Here is a 22,289-nt window from a genome sequence, read left to right on the forward strand (position 1 = left end):
TTATCCTCTATGTGAAGGAGAATGATTTATTTCTGGAAATGTTCCTGGCTGGTTTTGTTTTGTTTTGTTTTGTTTTGTTTTTTACTTCTGCATTTATTTGCCTGTGGAATACTTTTAATTTTTTTTTTTCTGGGAGGTTAATGTTTTCCTCCCCACATATATCCTCATGTTTCACTGGAATGATATTTTGGCAGTTTAAATCAAGACAATCTTTAAATTAAACTAACTCCACTATCTTGAAACTCTCCTGAAATTAAACTGATTTGACTATCTTCAAACTGTTTCCTAAAATCAAGGCCTAACAAGGATGATTACTCCCACAGTGTCTGGGGTTGCTAATCCTGTGTGGAAGCATTGCTGTCCTTGTAGGGCACCCTGCAGATACTGGTGTGGCTCTGCACAGCTGTGCCTAAAGGAGGAGACCTATTGTTACAAATCCCTAAAACATGAAATATTTGAAAATTACAAAGTGATTTTCCACTAACACAGTTATTCCTGTATCTTTGCATGGAATTTTGAGCCAGAGTAAAGGGGGAGGAAGTCCTTAACAGGGAACTACCAAATTTATCAATAAGAACCAAATTAACTTGAATTTGATACTGACCAGATAGCACTGCAAAGCTACCTGGGTTGAAAGTAAAGAACTAGGAAAAGCACACTGTATCCCAGAGCTTTAGGGTCTGGATCCCCAACTCTATTACTGTGCTCAATTTGTCCTCTGCTAACTGGGTGTTTCTGCGGTCTTGTCACAAAGAAAGAGTAGATGTTACCCTAAGCCAAAGGAAAATTTATAGAGAGAATCATGGTAGTGGTGCTTGTCTCTTCCTTTCTTCTTCCCCTCTGCCTTCCCCACAAACCCCCTCAGTGCTGTCTGATGTGGTTTGCACACTCCAGGCAAAGTCATGGGGAACTGTTAAGATGCTGCCCCTCGTTCCTCCCAGCCATGTGCAGCATGGCTGAGCACAGCCAGTGTTTAACAACGGCAGGAGGTGTAAGCTAACACATTTTAATTTGCATTCCCTGTAGGTTGACAGTGCACTCTTAATTCCAGTGATTCAGACTGCAGTTTCATAATAGGCTTAAGCCAATCCATGGTTATGCTACTGCTGAAAGGCTCAGTCCCCACTCATGTTTTTATCCTTGTCTCACGTTCCCACGCCCTCCCCTGCATCAGATTTAGCACTTGTGTGGCCAAGCAGTGAGGCAGATCAGTTCTCTGATCCTTCTGACAACTGGGCCAGCCAACACTGAGCAAGAAACAATAGTTTCCACCCAGATCAGCAAGTTGCTGTATTACCACATGATAGCTAGTCCACAGCAAACGAGAAAGAGGTTAGAAACACTCCTTTCAGCATGATCTTGGATCAGCTTGAGCCAACTGTGAAACCTCACCCTCAGTCAACACCAGGCAATTCATTAACTCAGTTGTGTGTCCAAGACTTAATACTCTGACTCCTTGTTCACACAGGGAAAGCTGCCTATTCCACTCTTCCCCTCGTACCCTGTGGGCTGGGTCTGGAGGAATGAGGGAATGATCACGCTTCCTTTCTGCATCTTTACCAGACTCTGTTCTGGGAAGCTGTGGGAAGGAGCAGTCCCTGACTTTCTTGCATTTATGTCGCGATGTACTTGCACAGCCTTGAACGGGGAAAGTTTCTTGCCCACTTACTCAAGTTGAACAAGGCCATCATATCATCAGGTCCTTCACATGTCCTGAGAACTTAAAAGGTAACTAAACCACACCCAGTGTAGACTATCAGTTGGGAAACATCAAAACCAAAGCATACCACACAATGCTTCACATCAGCCATCAGGAATTTTTACCCACTTCCTGACAGATTTCCTGATGGGTCATTAACAGTGATTAATCAGCCTGACCGTTAACCCCCTGCATTCCTGAGAGATTAATCTCAATACAAGGCCTCCTGCAAGCAATTTCTTTCCTTTCTGAAACATCCTACTACATTAAGTTATGCACTGTTTCTAAAAAGATCAGTGACAAGCATTACAGATGCATGAATTCCCCTGAAATGTTTGGTTTGTGATGAATGTTGGAAATAAAACATACAGTGTTCACAACTCTGCAATTTTTAATTTGTATGTCATCTAAAAAGCACAGATGAAAGTATCTGCTTTACATTTCAAAGCCCATATACAGCATCAACTTTGAAGGCAGGTAATAGTGCTCTCATTTCACATGATGGGAAATTAACCCAACTTAAGATCAAGGATGTTAAGAACACCCACTTTGAGACATCTGTGGGCTGAATCCAAAGCTCCAGATCTTTCATGGGCTAACAGGAGTCATATCAGTTACCCATCCTTTGAAAGTGAGGCACAGCTTGAAAACCCTAAAATTGAAATATGCAAAACAATTAAATGGACCTCCACAGCTCTGCTGGACTCTCAATCAGGATCAGAACAGAGGAGCTCCCATCTCACTGTTTACGAGAAAAATACTGCAAGGCGTCTGTGAGGTGATGGCTTTCTCTTAGTGCACACTGAAATCTGGGAAATATCGCAGGAGAGCTACATTCTCCTGGATAATAATATTCCAGTATGCTGCTCGGCACTGGGGAGCAAAGTTATTCTGTGTAGTAGACTGTTAGTCTAACCCCAGAAAGCCAACAAAGCGTTCACCCACAGGGAGCACTCTGTTTTCTGAATCATCGAAACAATTCAGTGTGATGATGCTCATATAAACTGCTTTCAACTCCAGATAGCATTTATGAGAAGTGACGAATTTATTTCTTTCTTACACAATGGAGTAAGAGCACGGAACCAGGAACTCCATATACCACTCTGAAAACAATGGATCCATGTTGCTGAACCTGTGAGATTCCTGTCAACCAAACATTTCACCACTACTCTGATTCCTACACTTCCACGGCAATAGATATTTTGGCATGGAATTTTTCAATTTAGGATACACATCGGTGTAAATTTTCTATTTAAGATTGAGTTCACTTTTGCCTTCATTATCTGCTTCTTCACTGGTTCCACACTTGAGCTTTGATCTGTGACCTCCTTTCATTTGATCTGGAAGTTCATACCTCACATAGAGACTCAGAAACAGCAGAAGAAACCCTCCACACATTTTCTTCCCCCCGCTGCAGTGCATATAAAAAATGTATGATATACAAAATGCAGTACTGGAAAATTCTCATTACATTTCATCTGAACACAAAACTCTCCAGTGGCACTCTTGCGAAGTTATAAACCACAATGTGTCAACAACAGAGAAGCATGCAGACATCACCACTAACAGACAGAAGATGGACTTTCAGTTGCGCATGCTACAGGAGCTGTATCCACCTTTCCCAAAATTTGAACTTGCACAGAATCAAGAGTCGTGGTTGAAACCTGGTGCTAAATATAGCAGCTCCTCAGAAGGTTGATTTGTACTTCTCAAACTGGTTTATCAAGCCTCAACAACATGCAGCTACTCTCCTACTCTAATCAAAAGCTTCACTTATCTCATTTCCTTGAGCAGTACTTCACTCGTTTCATTATTCATGTCACACTTGTGCCAAATTGTGCTTTCGTCCCAACAAAGCTCATGCTTCCGTGTTAATTCACAAATATCATTTAATGATGAAATGAAACTCCAGCCACAGTTCTGCCCAAAATACATCACGGTATTTTGATAGTACGCTGGAAATTCTGGCAGTGGGTTTCCCTCCCCAGGCAGGAGATAACTGGCCAAATTGTCACTAACTGTGTCACCCAGTGTCACATATGAGGCTGACACGGCTTCAGGACCCCACAATCTAACAATTAAGTAAGAAGAAGGGAATATCTGTCTTGGACAATTTTACTAGCCACATTTTTTTTCTCTCAGACTGAAAATGCCAAAGGACTCTTAGTGATCCCATCTAATCTGACGAGAAGCACTCGGAATGACACAACTTCCATCTCGCCTGGAATTGATCAAAAAAACATTCTTTTTTTTGCACGAAAGCTCCATATGCTCGAGTGCCTCTTTCAAAACCACAGCATCTAGCCTTTGTTGGCTGGCCACTGCTTCTGCCTACCTCTGAACTACACATCCTGGAAGGGAAGAAAAACCACCAAACTTCAGGAGGTTTTTTTGTCTGAGCTCTCCCCAGCTTTGTCCCCTTGCCAGCTCCCTGCATTCTTTTTCCAACTGAATTTGTGTAATCGTTTTGATGACTACCCAAGCTGTATCTCCTCTCCTGAATTTCAGTTAGATGTGACTTAGAAGCCAGAACTGCTGTTCTGCTCAACAGTATTGCCCTCTGCTACCCACTCATTCTCTTGTCCTTAACCCGTGGGGCAGGAGTGCAGTAAACAGGGCTCCCACACGTCACTCATGGTTTTCAGCAGTAGGTGACCACCAAGGTACTGCTTCTGACAGAAAGGCATTCTCTGTGAGATTCCCTGTAAAACAGATCTTTCCAAGCAACACACTGCCTGCTTAATGATTTCAGTAACAAAATCATAGATACCAGCAATGAGGCACAAGCTTCCAGAGAATTTCCTCACCTTTTCCCCATATTTCTGTATCTCTTTGTGCTTTGAAATGAATAAAACAAACACTCCTCAAAGACATTTGGGCAGCTGACAAACATCACGGCTAGAATTTGGAAATCTGCTTTTCTACAGATGACTTTCTCTACAATAGCTGGGTTTATGGTCTGTATGTCTACCTTTAAGCATATGGACATAAAAAATAAAAACCCCTGAGAAAAGTGGCAAAATCAGTGCACTCAAATGTAAACTTGCTATTAAAGACATTCCTATAGGTTACTGCTATAAATCACCACAACTTACAGTTTTAGTTTCCTTCAATTTCTCTAATTAAAGTTGAAAAATATATTCTGTCTGTGGGACAGTCTACTAAACATTAACTCTTTTATTCTTTATAAGAAATACAACTTCTGGCATTTCCTGCAGTTATAATTTGCAAAAGCAAGAAGCCTGATTTCCCCACTATTCTCATTTCTCTGTTCTTGTTCTTTTGAAAACCCAGTTATGCAATATCACCAATCTAACTCAAACCTTTCTGGTTTCTGTAGTGACAAAAATTACTTGGCATTGAAAACTCTGTTGGGTGAAATCATGAAATCTGACATTGTTCAATATCATCATTACTGCAGTTGGCATTTCAGGGCAACTAGGCTGGCAAGGGGTTCCAGAGCCAGGTTTGCCTTCCCTCTCATCACAGCTAGAACTGATGTGAAGAAATTGAGAATAGTAAGTTATGTTCCACAATAGCCTGGATGATACTTGGCTCTGCAGAGAACAGTTTCAAAGAAGAAAGGGAGGCATATAACATTTGTTAGCTAACCATGAAGAGGAAAAAAATGATGAGGGGTTTGGCCAAGAATACGCTGCACTATTACACAGCGGATTGCATTTGCAACTTCCTACAGCTCAGGCCAGAAAAAGATACTTGGGAAGGTGACGCTCTGGATGTGCCAGAAGTGCCAGCTTCCACTAGCTATTTTTAACTGCAGGAATTGCATTAGAAAGGATGACTGCACACAGTTGGTCTTCCTCTTCATCCTTTCTGCAACTCAGATATCCCAGAGTTCTATCTACCATTACAACTGGCACTCCTCGTGTGCACTGGCAGCCCAGGATCTGCTCCAACACGGGGTGAGCTACATAACAGGACTGAGCATCTTCTTGGAGGAGACCCTCAGCTGGACTCATCATAAAGTCAAGAGGAGGAGAGCAAATCAAAAAACGGATGCAGCATGTTTTGCTGTAATAATTTTGACTTGTGTTGCATTCCATGGTTAGCCCAAGAGAAGCAATAAAAGTAATTTCCTGCTCTGCTCTCAACCTGCATAAATTATACCATTGTTTCATTTACTAAAGCATCCCAGAAGTGAGATGGCACAAAGATATTTCTGAACTCAGCCTCTCTAGACCTCATCCGAAGGTATTCTCGGGTGCAGATGTTGGATGTGGTATCATTCCCATGTTCTGGCCCACAGACAAAACACTCTGGTTGCTACACATACACTGCCAGCATCTCTACATTCTATGTCCAGAATAATAATCAGCTGGGTTAATTTCCAAACTGGAATGTTTCTCAGTATGCCAGCAGTGGAGCCAAAGCACCTGCTCTCATAGCATACTTCCATAAACTCCCTACAGCTTCTTCACAAAGCATCCAATGCAAAGCAACTCTGCATTGCTACGTACTTTCTCCTTTATGTGGATATTTACAATGATTTCCAGTTCTAAAAATGAGGCAGCTGATAGCCTGACAAAAATTTTCCACCAGTATTTTTTAAGCTGAGCATTGAGAACAAGTCATGGTAGAGAACAAGTCATGGTTAAACAAGGGAAACAGGTTCACTTGCCAGTGAAGAGCCCGTGTCTGCATGTTTTGTTCCCTATCTACAAAACAGCATTCTGAATAGTACTTTTCTTATGTTGTAAATAATGTAAGGTGCTTAGCAACTTTCTGTATATGTGTATGTATATATGGAATAAAGCTGTAGGACACAATGGGACACAATGCCATGACTTGTTACTCATCATGTGTAGCAAAATCAAACTCTTGGTATCACTAAAGTAGTTTTATTGAGTTTTTTGTTGCCTGGCACACTACAATCTTAGTAGGGGCTTAAAAACTAAATATTGGCTCTAATCTTCTTTTTATAATATGTCTTCATTAAGTACCCCTTGTAATTTAATGCAATTGGTGGCAAATGCTAATACTGCTTTGGGCCCACTTCTCCCTGTCAGCTGTATCTCTGTTAAATTATGCATTTCCATCTGGAAAGAAACTGTACAGGACTGTAGGCTCTCTTCCACTTAGAGTCAGAAATGGAAAGGGATTTAATTAGATGCTCCATGGTTGAGAAAAGGACTAGAGCAAAGCCTGGGTGGTCCATGGAATCTTCCACTGGAAAACAAGACTGCAAATTGTTCTGTACAAGCTTGCTTCTGTTTGTTCACTTTGTTTACATTGTTTGTTCTTACAGATTAAAATAGACAGTTACTAGGCAGATAAACAGTGTTTCCTTCCCCGACAATGTTGTCCAGAAGTTAAGAGAGCAGCATGGGACAATATATGCCTGTGCTTCATTTTTGGCTGCATCACTCCAACTCCCTATGTAACTTGCAGCAGAAAATTTTTAGCCTGTGCTTCAGTGCACCCAGTCACCAACATTTTTGTTCCACTTTTCCAATTTGTACAAGGGGGATAATATAGCTTTCTGCTCTCCAAGGGGAAAGAGGGTGCATCCAGCTTGCTCCACACTTTCTCAGTTGACTGCCATTGCAGAGGGATGCCACCCTAGCAATCCCTCTTGTCACTGGATACCGGTATCCCCTTAGGCCACTGACCAAGCCTTAACAAACTGAAGTGTCTTTAGAAGGCCTGAATCAGAAGCAGAAACTCATGAGGAACTAAGCAAGTCCCATCTAGACTTAACCGTGAGTCAACTCACATGCAGTCATTCCAGTCATGTGCCCTTTCACAGTTCAGCTGAACTTCAGAACATAATAGATACAGCTTTATTTAGACTTACTGTGCTGATCACTGATTGGAGTGCCTGGCAGATTAACTTATTCCTCATGGTTTTTCTGTTCCAAAATTCAATGGATTCCATATTTGTAAAAAAAGGGAATGCAGAAGGCTAAGTCAGAAAGTGGGCTATGACTGGAACTAAACTTATTTATCAACCTATTTGGGTTGAATGTTAAAGAAAGGAAGCTATTATGCTGTTGTTTTGTGGGATGTTAATGGGAGCTCTGAGCATAATTATTCTGTGTTGGTGTGTCTGAATAAACTCCACTGATAAATAAGACTTTTTTGCCCAGTAGTAACTTCTCTTTCCTTGAAAATGAGAGGGAAGATGGGAAAAAAATAAAGAAGAACTGAAAAAGAAAAAGGAGAAAAAAAGAGGGAAAAAAAGAGAAAAGAAAACAAAAAAGAAGAAGAAAAAGGAAAAGAAAGAAAAAGAAAAAAAGAAAAAGAAAAAGAAAAAGAAAAAGAAAAAGAAAAAGAAAAAGAAAAAGAAAAAGAAAAAGAAAAAGAAAAAGAAAAAGAAAAAGAAAAAGAAAAAGATACATTTTAGGGTTAAGGAAAAAAAGAAAATAGAAAACCGCAAAGGTTTACTCCTTGCTACATCCTTGGGTAGGAAAAGGTTAAACAGTCAACATTTTTCTTTCCTTAGCAAGTTAGAGAACTGTACATCAGACACATTGTCTGCCAAATGCTTCATTTACTACCAGCTGCATTTTTACTTTGTTGAGAGATAACTGAAATAAAATCACTGTTCTTTGTGCAAACGGCATGCTAAATAATGCACGGCTACAAGATTATTAAATAGCAAAGGCATTTGATAATATTAGAGTCAACCACAAGTCCCACTTCTGCTGATGCACAGAATTTTGAGTAATTAGTCATTGCACAGAGTGTTGTATTTATATCCCCTTGAGCCTCAGACGTTAGGCCACAAAGTCAGGAGACAAAGAATTGCTGTTATTAGGAGGACTGTTTTGGATTTATTTATATTCTAAGGCTTTATTTCAGTGTCCACTTCACTCCTCTGGCTCAGGCTTCCTCCAAACCAGAAGATACAGCTAAGTCAGAGAATTTTAGTGTAAACCATATTTTTACAGACAAGGCCTCTCAACTTCAAGCAGAAGCACTTCAATGAGCTTGCAAAGCCCCAGAAGAAGCACAACTGGCCTGAGGTTATATGAAAAGCCTGGGAAAAAGGCCTCCCAGGTTCTGTTCTGATCTCTAACAGACTTCTCATGGCTTATATGCAACACATTAATAGCAGCTCCAATTTATGGACAGATAAATTGGGATACAAAGAAGACACGTAACCCTTCCAAGGATTTACAGCAAGTCTTTTGCAGAGCCCTGGAACTCTTAATCAGTCCTTTGTTAAAATTGCTAAACCACACTGCCTTCTTTAGACCACAATTGCTGCACAGGCCTGAATACTGTGACATATCTAAAATTATACAGCTATACACTTATATGAGGCTGTATTAAAATAAAGGTTGTGTAACATCTTCAGAGTTCAATACAAAGCTGCCCAGTGAGCAATCTACTGTTTAAAGACAGCCTTCATAATTCTCTCTCCTAATAGAAGAGACAGATCTAATAAGTTGTATTAAGAAATCTGAGGGAAACAACAGGATCTGAACACAAAACATCTGATGACAATTCATATTATAGCAATGAGCCTTTCTTTTGCAGAACTGACATGAAAAAATAAAGGTAACATTTTTGATTATGACAAATAGTATGTATCATATCTCTGAGAATACTGCACAGTAAAGGACTATATAGAATAGATCATATGCTCATGACAAATTTCAAGCAGAGTAGATTAAACGTTGAATTTTATCCTCTCTCCTAAATGACTTTCATGTTTACAAGCATGGCACTTCAACCTGTGAGCCTCGCTTAGCAGGTTGTGCAATCTCTGTATCCAAAAAGCACAACCAGACAGGGAAAATGCTGGTAATACAAGAAATTACATGGTAAATGTAATGGTCGTGCTTAGAAATACTGCAAAGTTAAACATTCTAGGTTCTCCATGACATTTAAAAGAGGGAACATTGACTTGTGAGATTACTAGGGGCATTAGGGAGAAAAGTGATTCCAAATTTTAATTTAAATATTGTGTTCTCAAGTGCATCCATTTGCCTTTTAAGAAAATAAATCTATACCTAAGCCAGAGATGCAGATGCCTGTTCCTGGCTGTGAGTGTGCTAATGCAGGACTTTTTCCACACAACAGTGTGGTATGTGTAAATCTAGAGGTCAACTGATGAAGAGATCTTAAATAGAGCAACCATACTATGCATTTAGAAGACCAGATGAGACAAAAATTAGAAAGTCACCCAAACTGGTGCAAGTATATGTTTGTCATCTTGATCCAAGTTGGGTTCTGGTGAAAACTGGAGGTTCTAAAAACTAACTCCCCAAAGTGATCTTCCTGCTGTAACCTAGAAATGGGGAGCAACAGAGGGGAAATTCCAGCTTACTTAGAGAGCCCCCCCTTTTCCACTAATGCCACTGCGCAGGAGAGATTCTGCCAGTGCCAGCTCTCCGATTTGAGTCATGGACCCTAGACAAGACATCCCACTTCCAGCTGCAAGGAGCAACCACAGAACCACAGAGCAAATCCCAGAACCAGAGGACACATTCCAGCCTGCCATTGCCACCGACAACCAGACTGCCCCACCTCAGAGGAGGCCTGGCATGGCTCTGAAGCCCAGATCCTGAGTAACCTAGAGCTCCAGACAGCCTGAATGCCCCTCTGAAGTCCACCTGCACATACTAAGCCTCAGGCAGGTCTCTGGCAGTACCTCAAGGACTTGACTTGGTTCCCAGCTGTCACTTGAAGTGCTCAGCTCCATACTATCCCATAGTTCTTTTTTTCAAAATGGAAGGGAACTAATCTCACTGCTGGCCATATCCCAGCTTCGAGTAATTACATTCTTCTGACAAATTTCCTTGGCAGTTTCAATGGAATATAATTAGTAAATGTAAATAGACGTAAATAGTGCTGTAAATCACACTTTGTGTGATTGTCAGAAGCAGAGGGGGAGAGCAAGGGTGAAGGGGCAAAAAGAGCAGAACTTCATTCTCCAGTATGGATGATGTTGTGGCCTTCTATCTCACTGGGATATGTATGTCTCTGCCAAGACGGCTTGTTCAGCACTACTGCAGCAGCAGATGTCAAAATCCAGGATCATCGTGTGGTTCATCACACAGATCATCCCCTTCACCTCAAGTACAATTCTGTCATGATGGAGTGTGGTCATGTCCCACAGCTGTTTGTGAGCAGCTGCTGTGCTCCACCTCAGCTGTGCTCCTGCTTCAGCAGCAGGCAAACTGCTTCACACACACGCAACTGCAAAATGTGTGTGTATGATGTTATTGTTTTCTGTGGAATGCTATCAGATTTGTGAATGATTTGTGAAACCTTCTGCTACCAACAGAAGAAGTGTCATATAAATGGAATTATATAATTATCCTTCACAGCTATTTTAATGTAGCTTCATGTGCTAGTTTCACCTAGAATGGAAATAGCTTCTTCCAAAAATAAAGTAAATGCATATATTCAACTTAATATAGTCAAGTAAATTTAAAAGCAACTATTTAAAGTAATGAAAATAGAATATATTGTATAGCTATATTAGTACTTTATGTGTCAAATGTCTCATGTACGTCAACTGTTTCAAATACAAATTTGATATAGCTGGTGGGCTTAATCAGATCTTTCTGTCACAGAGTAAATTCGAGGATTATTTTTCAATAATTCACTTATTTTTCTGTTTATTCAAAATTTTCATACAGAAAGTAGATAGCAGGAACTAGCAAAATGAAGGGAAAGTTAATTTTCTTAACAAAAGCTTATTGCACTATTTAGCTATAACAGGAGAAACAGATGTTTCAGCTTTACAATGCCATGTCTTGAAAAACTTCCCTCTGAATGACTATTCGTGCTCTACATGTTTTGGACTGTGTATGGAGAGCTCTGCTAACAGTCATGAGAAGCATTGCATACATTACTAAAGCCCACACTAAGATAATTAGTGCTAAAAAAAAGAATCAACAAGCCTTTTTTCCCTCTTTATAGTATTGAATTAGTGTGGGTGAAAAAACGCCAGATTTTCAATCTTGAAGATTCATGTTCCACCACAGAGTGGGAGATGGAGCCAGCTTTTCCCAGTGTTCTGCCAATAAACACTTAGATTAACCACCTCAAGGGTAGGGAGGAAGAGCCAGGCTCTACAGCCTGTCAACCCTTAGTGTATCTGATGAACCTTTAAACATGGAGAATGGGGAGCACACAAACTGGGACAAGGAACTCAAATTCTTAATCATGTGGCTGTACCTACCCAAGTATTTTGTTGTTCAAAAAATCCTAAAATTGCTGTGCAGAACAGAAATTACCAGGGGTCAGTACTGAAGTTGCAGGGCTGCAGAGAGGGCTCTGGGCAGTGGTAGCAGCCATGGAAAATTTCTACAGTGAAAGGAGACTTTGAAGCTAATTTTGTATCTTGCATGTGTATCTCCTAAATGGCAAACTCTTTTTTAATAAGGACTCTGTAGCCTTTTGCAAATTCTGCAATAGGGTACACGTGTCATTTAACTCTTTGTCCGGCAGTAACTTCACCTTCTGCAGATCTAAACAGTATCAATACAGATACAGGCACAAAGCCCAAAGTGATTGTGCCCAGTCCCTAGAGATGCTGAAGTCAGAGCAATTTAAAGTAGCAACTTTTTTTAGTATCAAACAGCAGGCTAAGAGCATACACATGAACAACTCTGAATACCCTGTGAGTAGGTGGCTACTTGGTAAGCCACCTTACAAGTTTGATCCTTCCCCTGGGGAAAGATCTACTGTGGACATGCCTTGAAGAAAGTAACATGTCCTACTGGAATGTTTAATGCTTATTTTAACAATAGAGCAATCCAGGTTAGTTGAGGATGACATTAGTTTGCTTAGTGTTTGTGAGGGTTGCTTTAAAACCACTTGCTTTCAGGCAAAGTGATAATCAGGCTAAGCACTGTAGGACTTTTATAATGGAAGGCCAACACATATTTTTTCATTCAGGCTGCAAGAATAAACCAAGCACAGCTGTTTTACTGAAAACAACCCACTGGTATTTAAGTAGATTAACAAAATTAACTGTGAAAATCCTCTGCTATGTGGAAGCCAATAACCTGTTGGCCACAAGGAGGCAGGGCAAGGATTTAGTAAATTAAAAGAAACTGGTTTTATTTAAAATAAAAAGATTTTTTTTAAAAAAAGAGGCGCATTACATTCGTTCAGACATGAAACTCTGAACTGCTAGGCAAGATAAAAAGCATTTTTCATCCACAGTGTGTGGTTTCAGTATTGCTGTTTTATTCCAAGAGCAGCAAATCTTTATCTTTAAGATAACAAAAAATAGCTGATCTGGAAGCAATTTTCTTCTTTTGAAGAAGCAGATCACACATATTTCTTCAACATCACTTCTGTGTGATAGAGAAGAAGGTCTAACAGTAAGCTTTGATAGCAGCAGTGGATTTACCAACTCAGAGCAAGAAGCTGTACTGCCAGGTTCACAAGGTATTGCTCCCAAGCTAATAAACCCTGCTTCTGGACAGCTTTGGGAGCACTGCCTTTCACTTCCTTGGCACTTCTAATTCTGGGCTAACAGCAAGCAGAGGCAATTTGGCATCTGTAGTGCCCTACCAAGAACCTTATGCATGAACCAAGAACCTTAGTCATGTCTCCTTCCCCCCAACTAGAAATTTAAGACATTCCAAAACCAGTAGAAACCCAAGGTCAAACTTCTAAATGACAAAGCAGCAAAAGAGGAAAAGAATACCAAAGTATCTGTATTTCAAGAGTTATCCAGAAAAAGATTATATTGACCAATGAAACAATGCTTGCCACAGTATCAGAATATCACAGTCCAAACCTATAAGCGATCTTCTGATTGAGATGAAGTGACTTTACTGTTAGCTCTGCTACTGCACGTTTCTGACCTAGGTAATTTCAGCTCCCTTTGCCTCTGTTTCCTCATCCTTAAAGCAGTTGCCTTTCCTCTTTGTGAATCAGTATGAGGTCCACGGATAAAAAACATGCTACAAGAACTAGTTGTTATTAATGCAATTCAGATATGGAATGTACCAGATGGTAAAATCTCCAGGATTTTAATGAACTATTGTAACAGAACATATGTAATATGACGTTATTATAACAGGCATTTAAATGTATAGTTAGTACATATAACGTGACCTGCTCTGCACTCAGTAACTCCACTGGAATTATTTTGGATTTATGTCAGATAATACTAGGAACACAAAATAGCCCCATATGTGCAATGTGGTAAGGTTTTCATAGCAATGATATCTTAACTATTGCCTGTCCTGTTTTTCTCTTTTGCTGGGGGTGTTGTATTTTGTGGTTTCACAGAGCATGTTTTCTGCACTTAGTTCTGAGCAGGAAGCAAAGAAGTATCCTAATGTCAAAGTTTAAAATGCACCTGACCAAGAATCCCTTACCTAGCATCATAAAACAGTCATCACGAAACAGCAAGAACTTTTGGGTTTTTCCACTATATTCTGTAAAAATTACATCTTTAATCACCTTATGCTAGATTTGGTAAGTAATTCATGCTTTGTCAGAAGAATCAAAATTCAGTTTCAGACTGTGAGTAGTATCTCCATTGTCTCACAGTGTTTGAGTTCTAGACAAGATGAATTAAATGAAAGGGCAAAGGTGAAAGACAAGACTGCAGCTCAACTCAGTGGCATCACATACTACAGTCAGAGACAGGTACTTCAGTAAAGGAGGAACATGAGGACACCTTTAGTACAATAGTTCTAGCTCATCTACAATACAGACTATAAAACTCAGGTGAATTGACATTTAATATATGAGGCACTGGAAGCAAGATACCAATTTCACATCATAAATTAGCCTTTGTGCTAGTGCCCAAAGATTTGGCTGATTACTCACTGCTTTCCCCTAGTGCTTAAGCAGTCTTTTCCAAAGCAAGACAGTTAAACCACAAAAACGTACCGTAGTGTCCACAGCCCTGACCTTCCCAGCAGGAACGTGCTTTGGAATGGCTTCGTCTCCTGATATCATCATGCAGCCTTCTGCTCCAAGAGTAACAATTACGAGCTTACACCCTCTTTCTAACAGCATGCGTCCCACCTTTTCAGCATCTTCAAGGTTGCCAACTGGGATGCCCGTTAAAATTTCTGCCTGGAAAACAACCCACGCAAATGAAAATCATAATCTGACAGCATTCATTTTTGGACAACTGTTGCATTTGAAAACAGTATTTAGTATCTTTTAAAAATGTGTATTGTAGGATGATCATGAAACCACTTCCTACGCTGATATTCAGCTGTGTCTTGCTCCTTGCTTCAAATCAGTATATACTTCAGGCACAGCAGACTAACAGAGAGAAGCCTAGGCAGGAGAGACAAAGGAGGTGTGGGTTCTGTTTCAGCTTCTACAACTTACCTGGTATACAACCCTTAGTAAAATCACATTTCTCCCACATGCCTCTGTTTATTCGTCTGTGAAATGGACACAGTGACAGTCTTGGCAAAAGCATTTTGTGGTTTAATGTGAAAAAATGCTGCAAGTCAATTTGGTCACTATTCTTGAGGGAAATTTATCACTAAGTGAGGAACTTTTCAAACACTTTTAAAAATTCTCAGTGTTCAGGTAGCTAGAGGGACATCACAAGGTAAAATCTCTTCCAGGAAAAAAAAAAACTGCTCAACTTTGACCACTCTGTTCAGTTTAATATATATTTTTGGATGAGAATACCTAAAATTCATTTAAAGTCCTCTTTGGACAAAGGCCCATTAAAAAATTATTATATATTTGTGTTACAGCCATGTCCATATGTCTCTGTCTCTGTGCTGGCTCTGTTCAAACGCAGTTAAACTCTTCTTCTAACTGATGGTGAGCTTAAGTTAACTTCTCCCAGCTGGGTCTTAAAATTAATCTCTTCTAGTTCAACCCAACCAAGAGAAAAACTTCACCAAAATCTGCAATGAAGACTTCAGAATCAAACAACATTTTCAGCACTTCACACATTTTCTTGGTGGCATTGTATTGTCAAGTGTAACGTGTCTTTTTGGAAGGGAAAAGAACAAGAATGAAACAGGAAGAAAAGGAAGAGAAATCTTCTTTTCTCTGAAACAGTCTACCAGGCACTTCTCCTACATAATACTGTATGCCTTCAACTGTAAGTAAATCGACACATTACGTGTTGCTGTCTTCACTAAATTTTGTCCTGCTTGCCTGAGAAAAGGGAAGCCTTACTGCAGCTCGCATTGCAAGGCTGCTGCTGGATCTCGAAGACTGCAGTCTGAAGCATGTTCAGATAACTGCTTCATAGCCGAGCATAACTTCCACACTCCTAGGGCTTATTTTCAGTGGAAAACTTTCTTTGGAACTATTCAGCAGCTACTCTCCTGACCTTTGCTGCATGGGCAGCTCAGCTTCTCGGGAAACAGCTGCTGAAGTATTTCAAACTACTCTCCTCCGCGTGACCGAAGCTTGAATTCGGCGCTCGCAGTTCTTGGTGTAACAAACTGTACACGGCAGCGACTGAAGGAGCGCTCCGCGGAGCGCAGGCCGTGCCCGTAGCGCAGAGAGGGCGGGCAGGCAGCGGGGGACAGGAACCGCTCCAGCCAGCTCCGAGCACACCGCCCCCAGCTGTGAGTCAGCGCCCGCCGCTCGCCACTGTCATTTCCTGAGCTCCAGCCCGTCCCGGGCGAGAGCAGCCACCCCGGGGCTCTGAAGGGCCACACCGTGCCAACACACTCCCCAGCGTTTATAGCATCACTCGCAGAGCACTTAATCGCTTTAGTTTTTAAACGCACATGACTAAGTCCTGCAGTCCCTACTTAGACAGATGCACAAATGATTTCAAGCGCTGTCGGTCTGATCACTATGAGGCAGAGCCCGGTGTGGCGGGACCCGGTTGTTAAACTTGTGCACTGCAGGGGCAAGGCGTGGTCAACGTGTACACTCAACAAAATTACTCTTTTTAACCACCCTGATCCCAAACAAGAATATAGTAAGATCTAAATTATAAGAAGGCAACTAAATCTGTCCAGTTTTCTCTTTGGCATGCTGCTCAAACTTCTCTTGCAGCATACACTATTCCAGCATATTAAACATATTTCAGTCTTAAAAAGGTTATAAAAGTATTTTCAAATAAGAAATTTTTTTTCAAAAAGTATCACACAAAACCTTTTGAATGTATCTTCTTACAAGGCTTCCAGGAAATCAATTCAGTAATAATGGTTTTGCAGTAACTACAAAGAGATGACATATAATATTAAAATATATATGTACACTCTATTCAAGTGTCTAAAGAGTCCGAATCTCTTCGTGAATTTTAATATCTCTGGAGTAGGAATTATGTATTTGTTCACCGAGGTGAACAAATTATGTATTTGTTCATTTGGTGCCCTGTGCTACAAGAATAAAAATAATTTAACACAAATCCTTGAATGAAACAGGCAAACTGAATTTTCAGAGTACTTTATGAGGGGCAATAATTCCAAACATTCTACCTCTGTGGCAAAGTCTCCAGAAGGAAAGTGGATTTGGTTTTGGTAGAGTAACAGTATATTTAATATTGCTTTATTTACCGGATAGTCATACTTCTGTAAGCTCATGAGCAAGGTAAATGAAGTATTTAAATATAATAATTCTTCCTAATGAATGCACAACCTGTATGCTCAGCATTATGACAGTACTCCTCTTTGTGCTTCCCATGTCCCAAATCAACAGGATTTTTTTGTTTGAGTAGTGAAAGAATTGTTTTGGGACAGATATTTGTAGAAATCTTTCTTCTTATCTTTACACTGCTTATACCAATAAACAAAATTATTTTGAACAGACAAAGTCTGTGTAAAGGTAGATCTTTGGCTGCTTCAAACCATTATCATCTAACTCATCTACAGCAGGATGGTACAACTAAAAAACACTGGAACAAGCTGGAAGAACCATAAAAGCAGCAGAAGCCAGACAGATTCTGTGCCAATGATTAGAAATTGCAGTAAATGTCAACTGATGTTAAATACTGTGGTGAGTTTTTAAGTTCCTCCCTTCAGTAGAATCTTATTTAAAAAACAAACTGTGGCACAATTGAGGGAAATAACTAATGGTTATGTAAAGAAAAAATTAAATAACAATACTAAAAGCCCAATGTGGACATTTGCCATCATACTGTACAAAAGAGCAGCAAATGAAGAATTTTATTTTTCTGCAGCTAGTCTCATAAAACTACTCAGTTAAATGGACTTATTAAAGCAAGATGACATTCCCCACAACTGCTGTCAGAATAAACCTATGATGGATATTATATAATTAATCTACATACTATTTTCAAAATGTTCCTTGCAAGACTGCTAGAAAAATTTAACTAAAGCTTTTAATTTCATAGCTACGAACGTTCTTGGCCATAGTCTTAACTAATCTTACTTAAGGCTCTGTCTCTCTTTACACTGTGGAGTCTAGTCATGGTAAGCTGACACAAACCAGAAGTGCTACATAAAAGAAAATGGCCCTGCTTTTTCCTTGCCACTCCTGTTCAAATGGCCCACTCTCGTGTGCCAGAACAGCCATTTGTGTGGCCGAGAAGCAAAGACTGCAAGGCAGATCTCTGTTAAAACTAACACCACCCTGAGTCCCACAATACCCGCAAAAGTTGACCCAAAACAATTAACTCCTTTCAACAGCAACAGTAATTTACACTGGCTACAACTGAGAATGTTCCCAGCATAGGAACATTTGCCAGTTGTTCCTAGCTGTGGTGCATTTGGGGCAGCCACTTCCAGGGAGATGTTCTGGATCCTTTGCTTGGCATTTGCACAACCAAATCTGCAGCATCGTATCTAGTTTTGGGAACTCTGGCACAAGTAAGACACTGACCTTCCACAGCACGCTGCAGTAGAAGGTCATCAAGACAGTCAGAGGGCCAGAGACCAGGACATACAAGAGGAGGCTGGGAGAAGCAGGCTTGTTCAACCTTAAGAACTCCTGGCTAAGGGGAAAATCTAATTGCTGTCTAGGGCAATTTAGTAGGTGGGTATAGAGAAGATGAAGGCAGTCTTCTTGAAGGTGCTCATGGATAGGGCTAGAGACAACAAGCACAAACTAGAACATGGGAAATTCCAATATTAGGACAAGCTTTTTCACCACAAGGGTGATGAAGCAGTGGAATACGTGCCCAGAGGTCACACAGGCTCCAGCCTTGGGAGATTCAAAACTTGACTGGACAAAACCCTGCGCAATCCATCCTAAACTGGACAGGCTTCACCAGAGTGTTGGACTGGCTGAACATACAGAGGTCTGTTCTTAACTTCCACAATCCTCTGATCCTCAGCAAATATGAACTGGTGAAATAACAAGAAGTATTAATTCCTCTGGGAGCAGTCTATTATTTGGACTGGGTTTTGTGCACCTAGCACAATAACAACCTAGCAAATGTTCCCAGGTACTACTGGAAGAGAAATAATAAATAATAACAGGGAAGCTGTCCCAGTTTTAGGCTAGGCTAATGCATCTAAATCTACATATGATAATTTAAAATACTTTTTATTTCAAATATTTAAACACAGTAAGTCAGTTGGCTACAAATTTGGCCTGTACCTTAGAAGATTTCTTTTGAGAATGACAAAACAAGAACTCAATCTCATTAATTCTAACACATGTGAACAGTCCCCAAGAAGTAGTACAACAGATTTAGTGTATAAGAAATTGCAAGGTCAGGCCACAAGCCAAGCTAGTTCCAGTTGTTTCAAATTAAAAAATTTTTACATACAGGCAGGCAGAAATACTTATCGTGCTAGAATAATTAAAAACTGATTGAAATGAATTGGCCTGAAGCTATAATTTCCCTCCCAAAAGTAACATCTTTCATTTTAGACTAAATATGGGAAAAATCATACTTTCCAGCAACTGATAAAAAGGGGTTTAGAACAAAGATGGAAATAAAATATACTGTGAATTGCTGGCAGCTTCCGTGTAATGGCAGAACAGTAGCTTTCCATTACTTAAAACACAAGAGGCAAAATCAAGAAATGTTCTGAAATATTTTATTTCTAAAGGAATTTCTAAAGGACTTGTTTTTGTTTTGACTCCTCGAGAGATCAATTATATTTCCTTAAGGAAGATTATTCATACTAATAATCTCTCTGTATTAACAAGCAGTATCTTAAATGACCTTATCCCAGACTACAGATAAAGTTTTATAAACCTCATATTCCCTGAATCTTGCAAAAGGCAATAATGTCTCTTGATTCTGGACATAGTAACAAATATTTATTCCAAAAAATTATCTATCCTGTTAATAGACAGTAACAGTTAAAAGGAAACAGTAGGAATGTATCTGTTTTTCTGTGTTATTTTTATACATCTTACAGCTTTAACAAAATCAGCAATTAACTTGTAGCGCTTTCTACTTTGAAGCTCCATTGCTAGTATTTAATTAAATCTTTGCAAGGCCTTCTTTAGATCAGAAGTCTGATATCCATTTTACAATAGGGAGAAAGTAGTTCCCAATTTTGCATTAAAAATGGCTTGTCAAACTTAATCATTTGCTGTAACCATTCAGGAGTTTTTCTTCTCCTGAAGGGCTCCTCAGTAGTCTTTGAACAGAGAAGCAGCTGTTCTTCAAAACGTTTAGGATCAAATTGAAATTGCTGATGTGCAATATATTTTGGTTCCTAACCTGCAGGGCTATGTAACTGCATGCACACGCTAAGAAAGAAAAACAACACATGAACTGTATTGACATTGTGGTTATGCCTAGAGCCATCTGCAGCAAGGAATCACACAAATACGTGGGAAAAAAAATGGTAAGTATTCCAAAGAGCTTGTCTGGTATAGGGTTGTCTCTTTTTCAACATTTATAGATGACTGAAAAGAACAACCATTAGTTTTCACCAGGATGACACTGGATACATTTATTTTTCATTAGAAGAATTAAGGGAATGGAGAACTAGCACATTCCTGCACAAACCTCAGGGATTAGGCTGTGCTACATCTGGGAATTAACAAACTAGTCTCAACAAGTTTGATCTTTCTGGGAAAAGATAAAACTGAACTACAGGCTAAGCAGTGAAAGAACTGATAACCTTGCAAGATTTGTTCTGACATTTTTGTTCATGAACCACATAAAAAGAAAGTAATGTCAGACATAAAACCCCCTGTTATTGCAACAAGCAAGAGTGAAAAGAACAGCTTGTGAAGAGCCTTCTAGACAAACTAATAGTAGATAATTCACTGATAGTGTAATTTTGTTTGCTTCTCTCTAGCACATAAATCCATAAGAACAAGCTGTGCTGTTATACCAGATACTGCATGTGATTTCATCAAATCCTAAAGCATTTAATAAAGAGTGGAATATAAAGTGTTAATGTTGTATTTGATATTTGTGTGTTTGAGAGCCAGCATCCCATGGCTGACACTATAGCTGACATCTTTAAACTTCTGTTTTGTGACAAAGGCACTGCAGATCAAGACCCTGACCTTTAGAACTGTAAATTACAGAAACTTCTGACTCAGTAGTAATTCAGCTAAACACAAGGACCATCCCCCTCTTCTCATCTTTGATAATACAAACACTCCACCCAGTCTATGAGATGTCTTAAACTATATGGCTGGTGTTCTGTTTGACAGCCAACATAATTTTCTGTTACAAACATGCTGTTCACATATTTTCCACAAAGCACAGGATTTTATAATTTAAAAGTTTTTCTTGGTGAACAAAGAAGAGAGGGATATTATGATGAAATTGTGATAAATACTTGCAAATATAAATTCCTAAGAAACTGTGCAAATTTAATCTTGTCTTAGAGTACACATCTCTGCTTAAAAGAATTTTTTAGAAGCAGTTGAACTGGGCAGCCCCAAAGAATTCACCTTAAAACCCAAGGTGGTTTATTAATTATTTAAAAGAGTTAGTAAAGATAAAGCAGAAATACACTATTTTTTTTTCCTTGAAGTAGCTCAAAATACCAGATAACAACAACAACAACAACAAAAACATTTCAGAAAGGGTAAAGCTGGAACATAAATAGGATTTTGGCTAGAAGGATTTAGAAAGAGACTTAGAAATACCAAGTAGGAGAGGCAATGGAGCTGGAATAGAACACCTCAGGAAGGCAGTTGAAAGCAGAACATTCAATAAATTTGGCCATAGAGAATAATAATTTTTTAAAATCCAAGAGAATGACCTTAGTGGCTTAGAAAAAAGGTCCATCTTATCCAAATGCTATTTTCTAACTGTAATTGCCAGTAAATACTATGGGAAATTAAAAAAAAAAAAAGTAGGATAAAAAGATCTTTTCCCAGTATATGTTCAGAATCACCAAATTCTTAGGTACTCCCTGACTTAGGATGATGATGGAAATGCATATGTAGTTGGTTGAATGTATAAAGTTTAAAAAAATTAGATTTAAGACTTGTAGAATTAACTTGTTGATTTTAAGTGCCACACAGAGATGTGACTGCTAACCTTTATTTGGGTATGTAAACATTTGTCTGTATATCAAACTTCTCAAGTGTACTCATTATAGAGATCTGAAATTAAAGAAAGTCATGAAAGATAACAGAAAACAGATGGTATATGAACATACAACAATTACTAAAAAAACTACTTTCAAACTTGTGACATAAGAAAAACAAATGCTTGATTTTTCCTTTTATTTCTCAGCAACAAGAAAGGAACAATGGCAACAGTTCATCCCTAAAAATCAATTCAATACAAATCAGACACCCAGAGAGAAGG

General features: G+C 39.4%; 1 protein-coding gene across 1 annotated transcript in view; it reads right to left on the bottom strand.

Annotated features, from left to right (window-relative positions):
* The window catches only part of RBKS (ribokinase), a 72,320-nt gene that overhangs the window by 7,040 nt on the left and 42,991 nt on the right, over nucleotides 1-22,289 (bottom strand). The window contains exon 7 of the mRNA XM_038132579.1: nucleotides 14,537-14,725. Within this exon, the coding sequence (XP_037988507.1) occupies nucleotides 14,537-14,725 (189 nt within the window). The remainder of the gene's footprint in view (nucleotides 1-14,536; nucleotides 14,726-22,289) is intronic.

The sequence above is a fragment of the Motacilla alba genome, chromosome 3 (assembly GCF_015832195.1).
Source record: "Motacilla alba alba isolate MOTALB_02 chromosome 3, Motacilla_alba_V1.0_pri, whole genome shotgun sequence".
In the NCBI taxonomy this organism is placed as follows: Eukaryota; Metazoa; Chordata; class Aves; order Passeriformes; family Motacillidae; genus Motacilla; species Motacilla alba.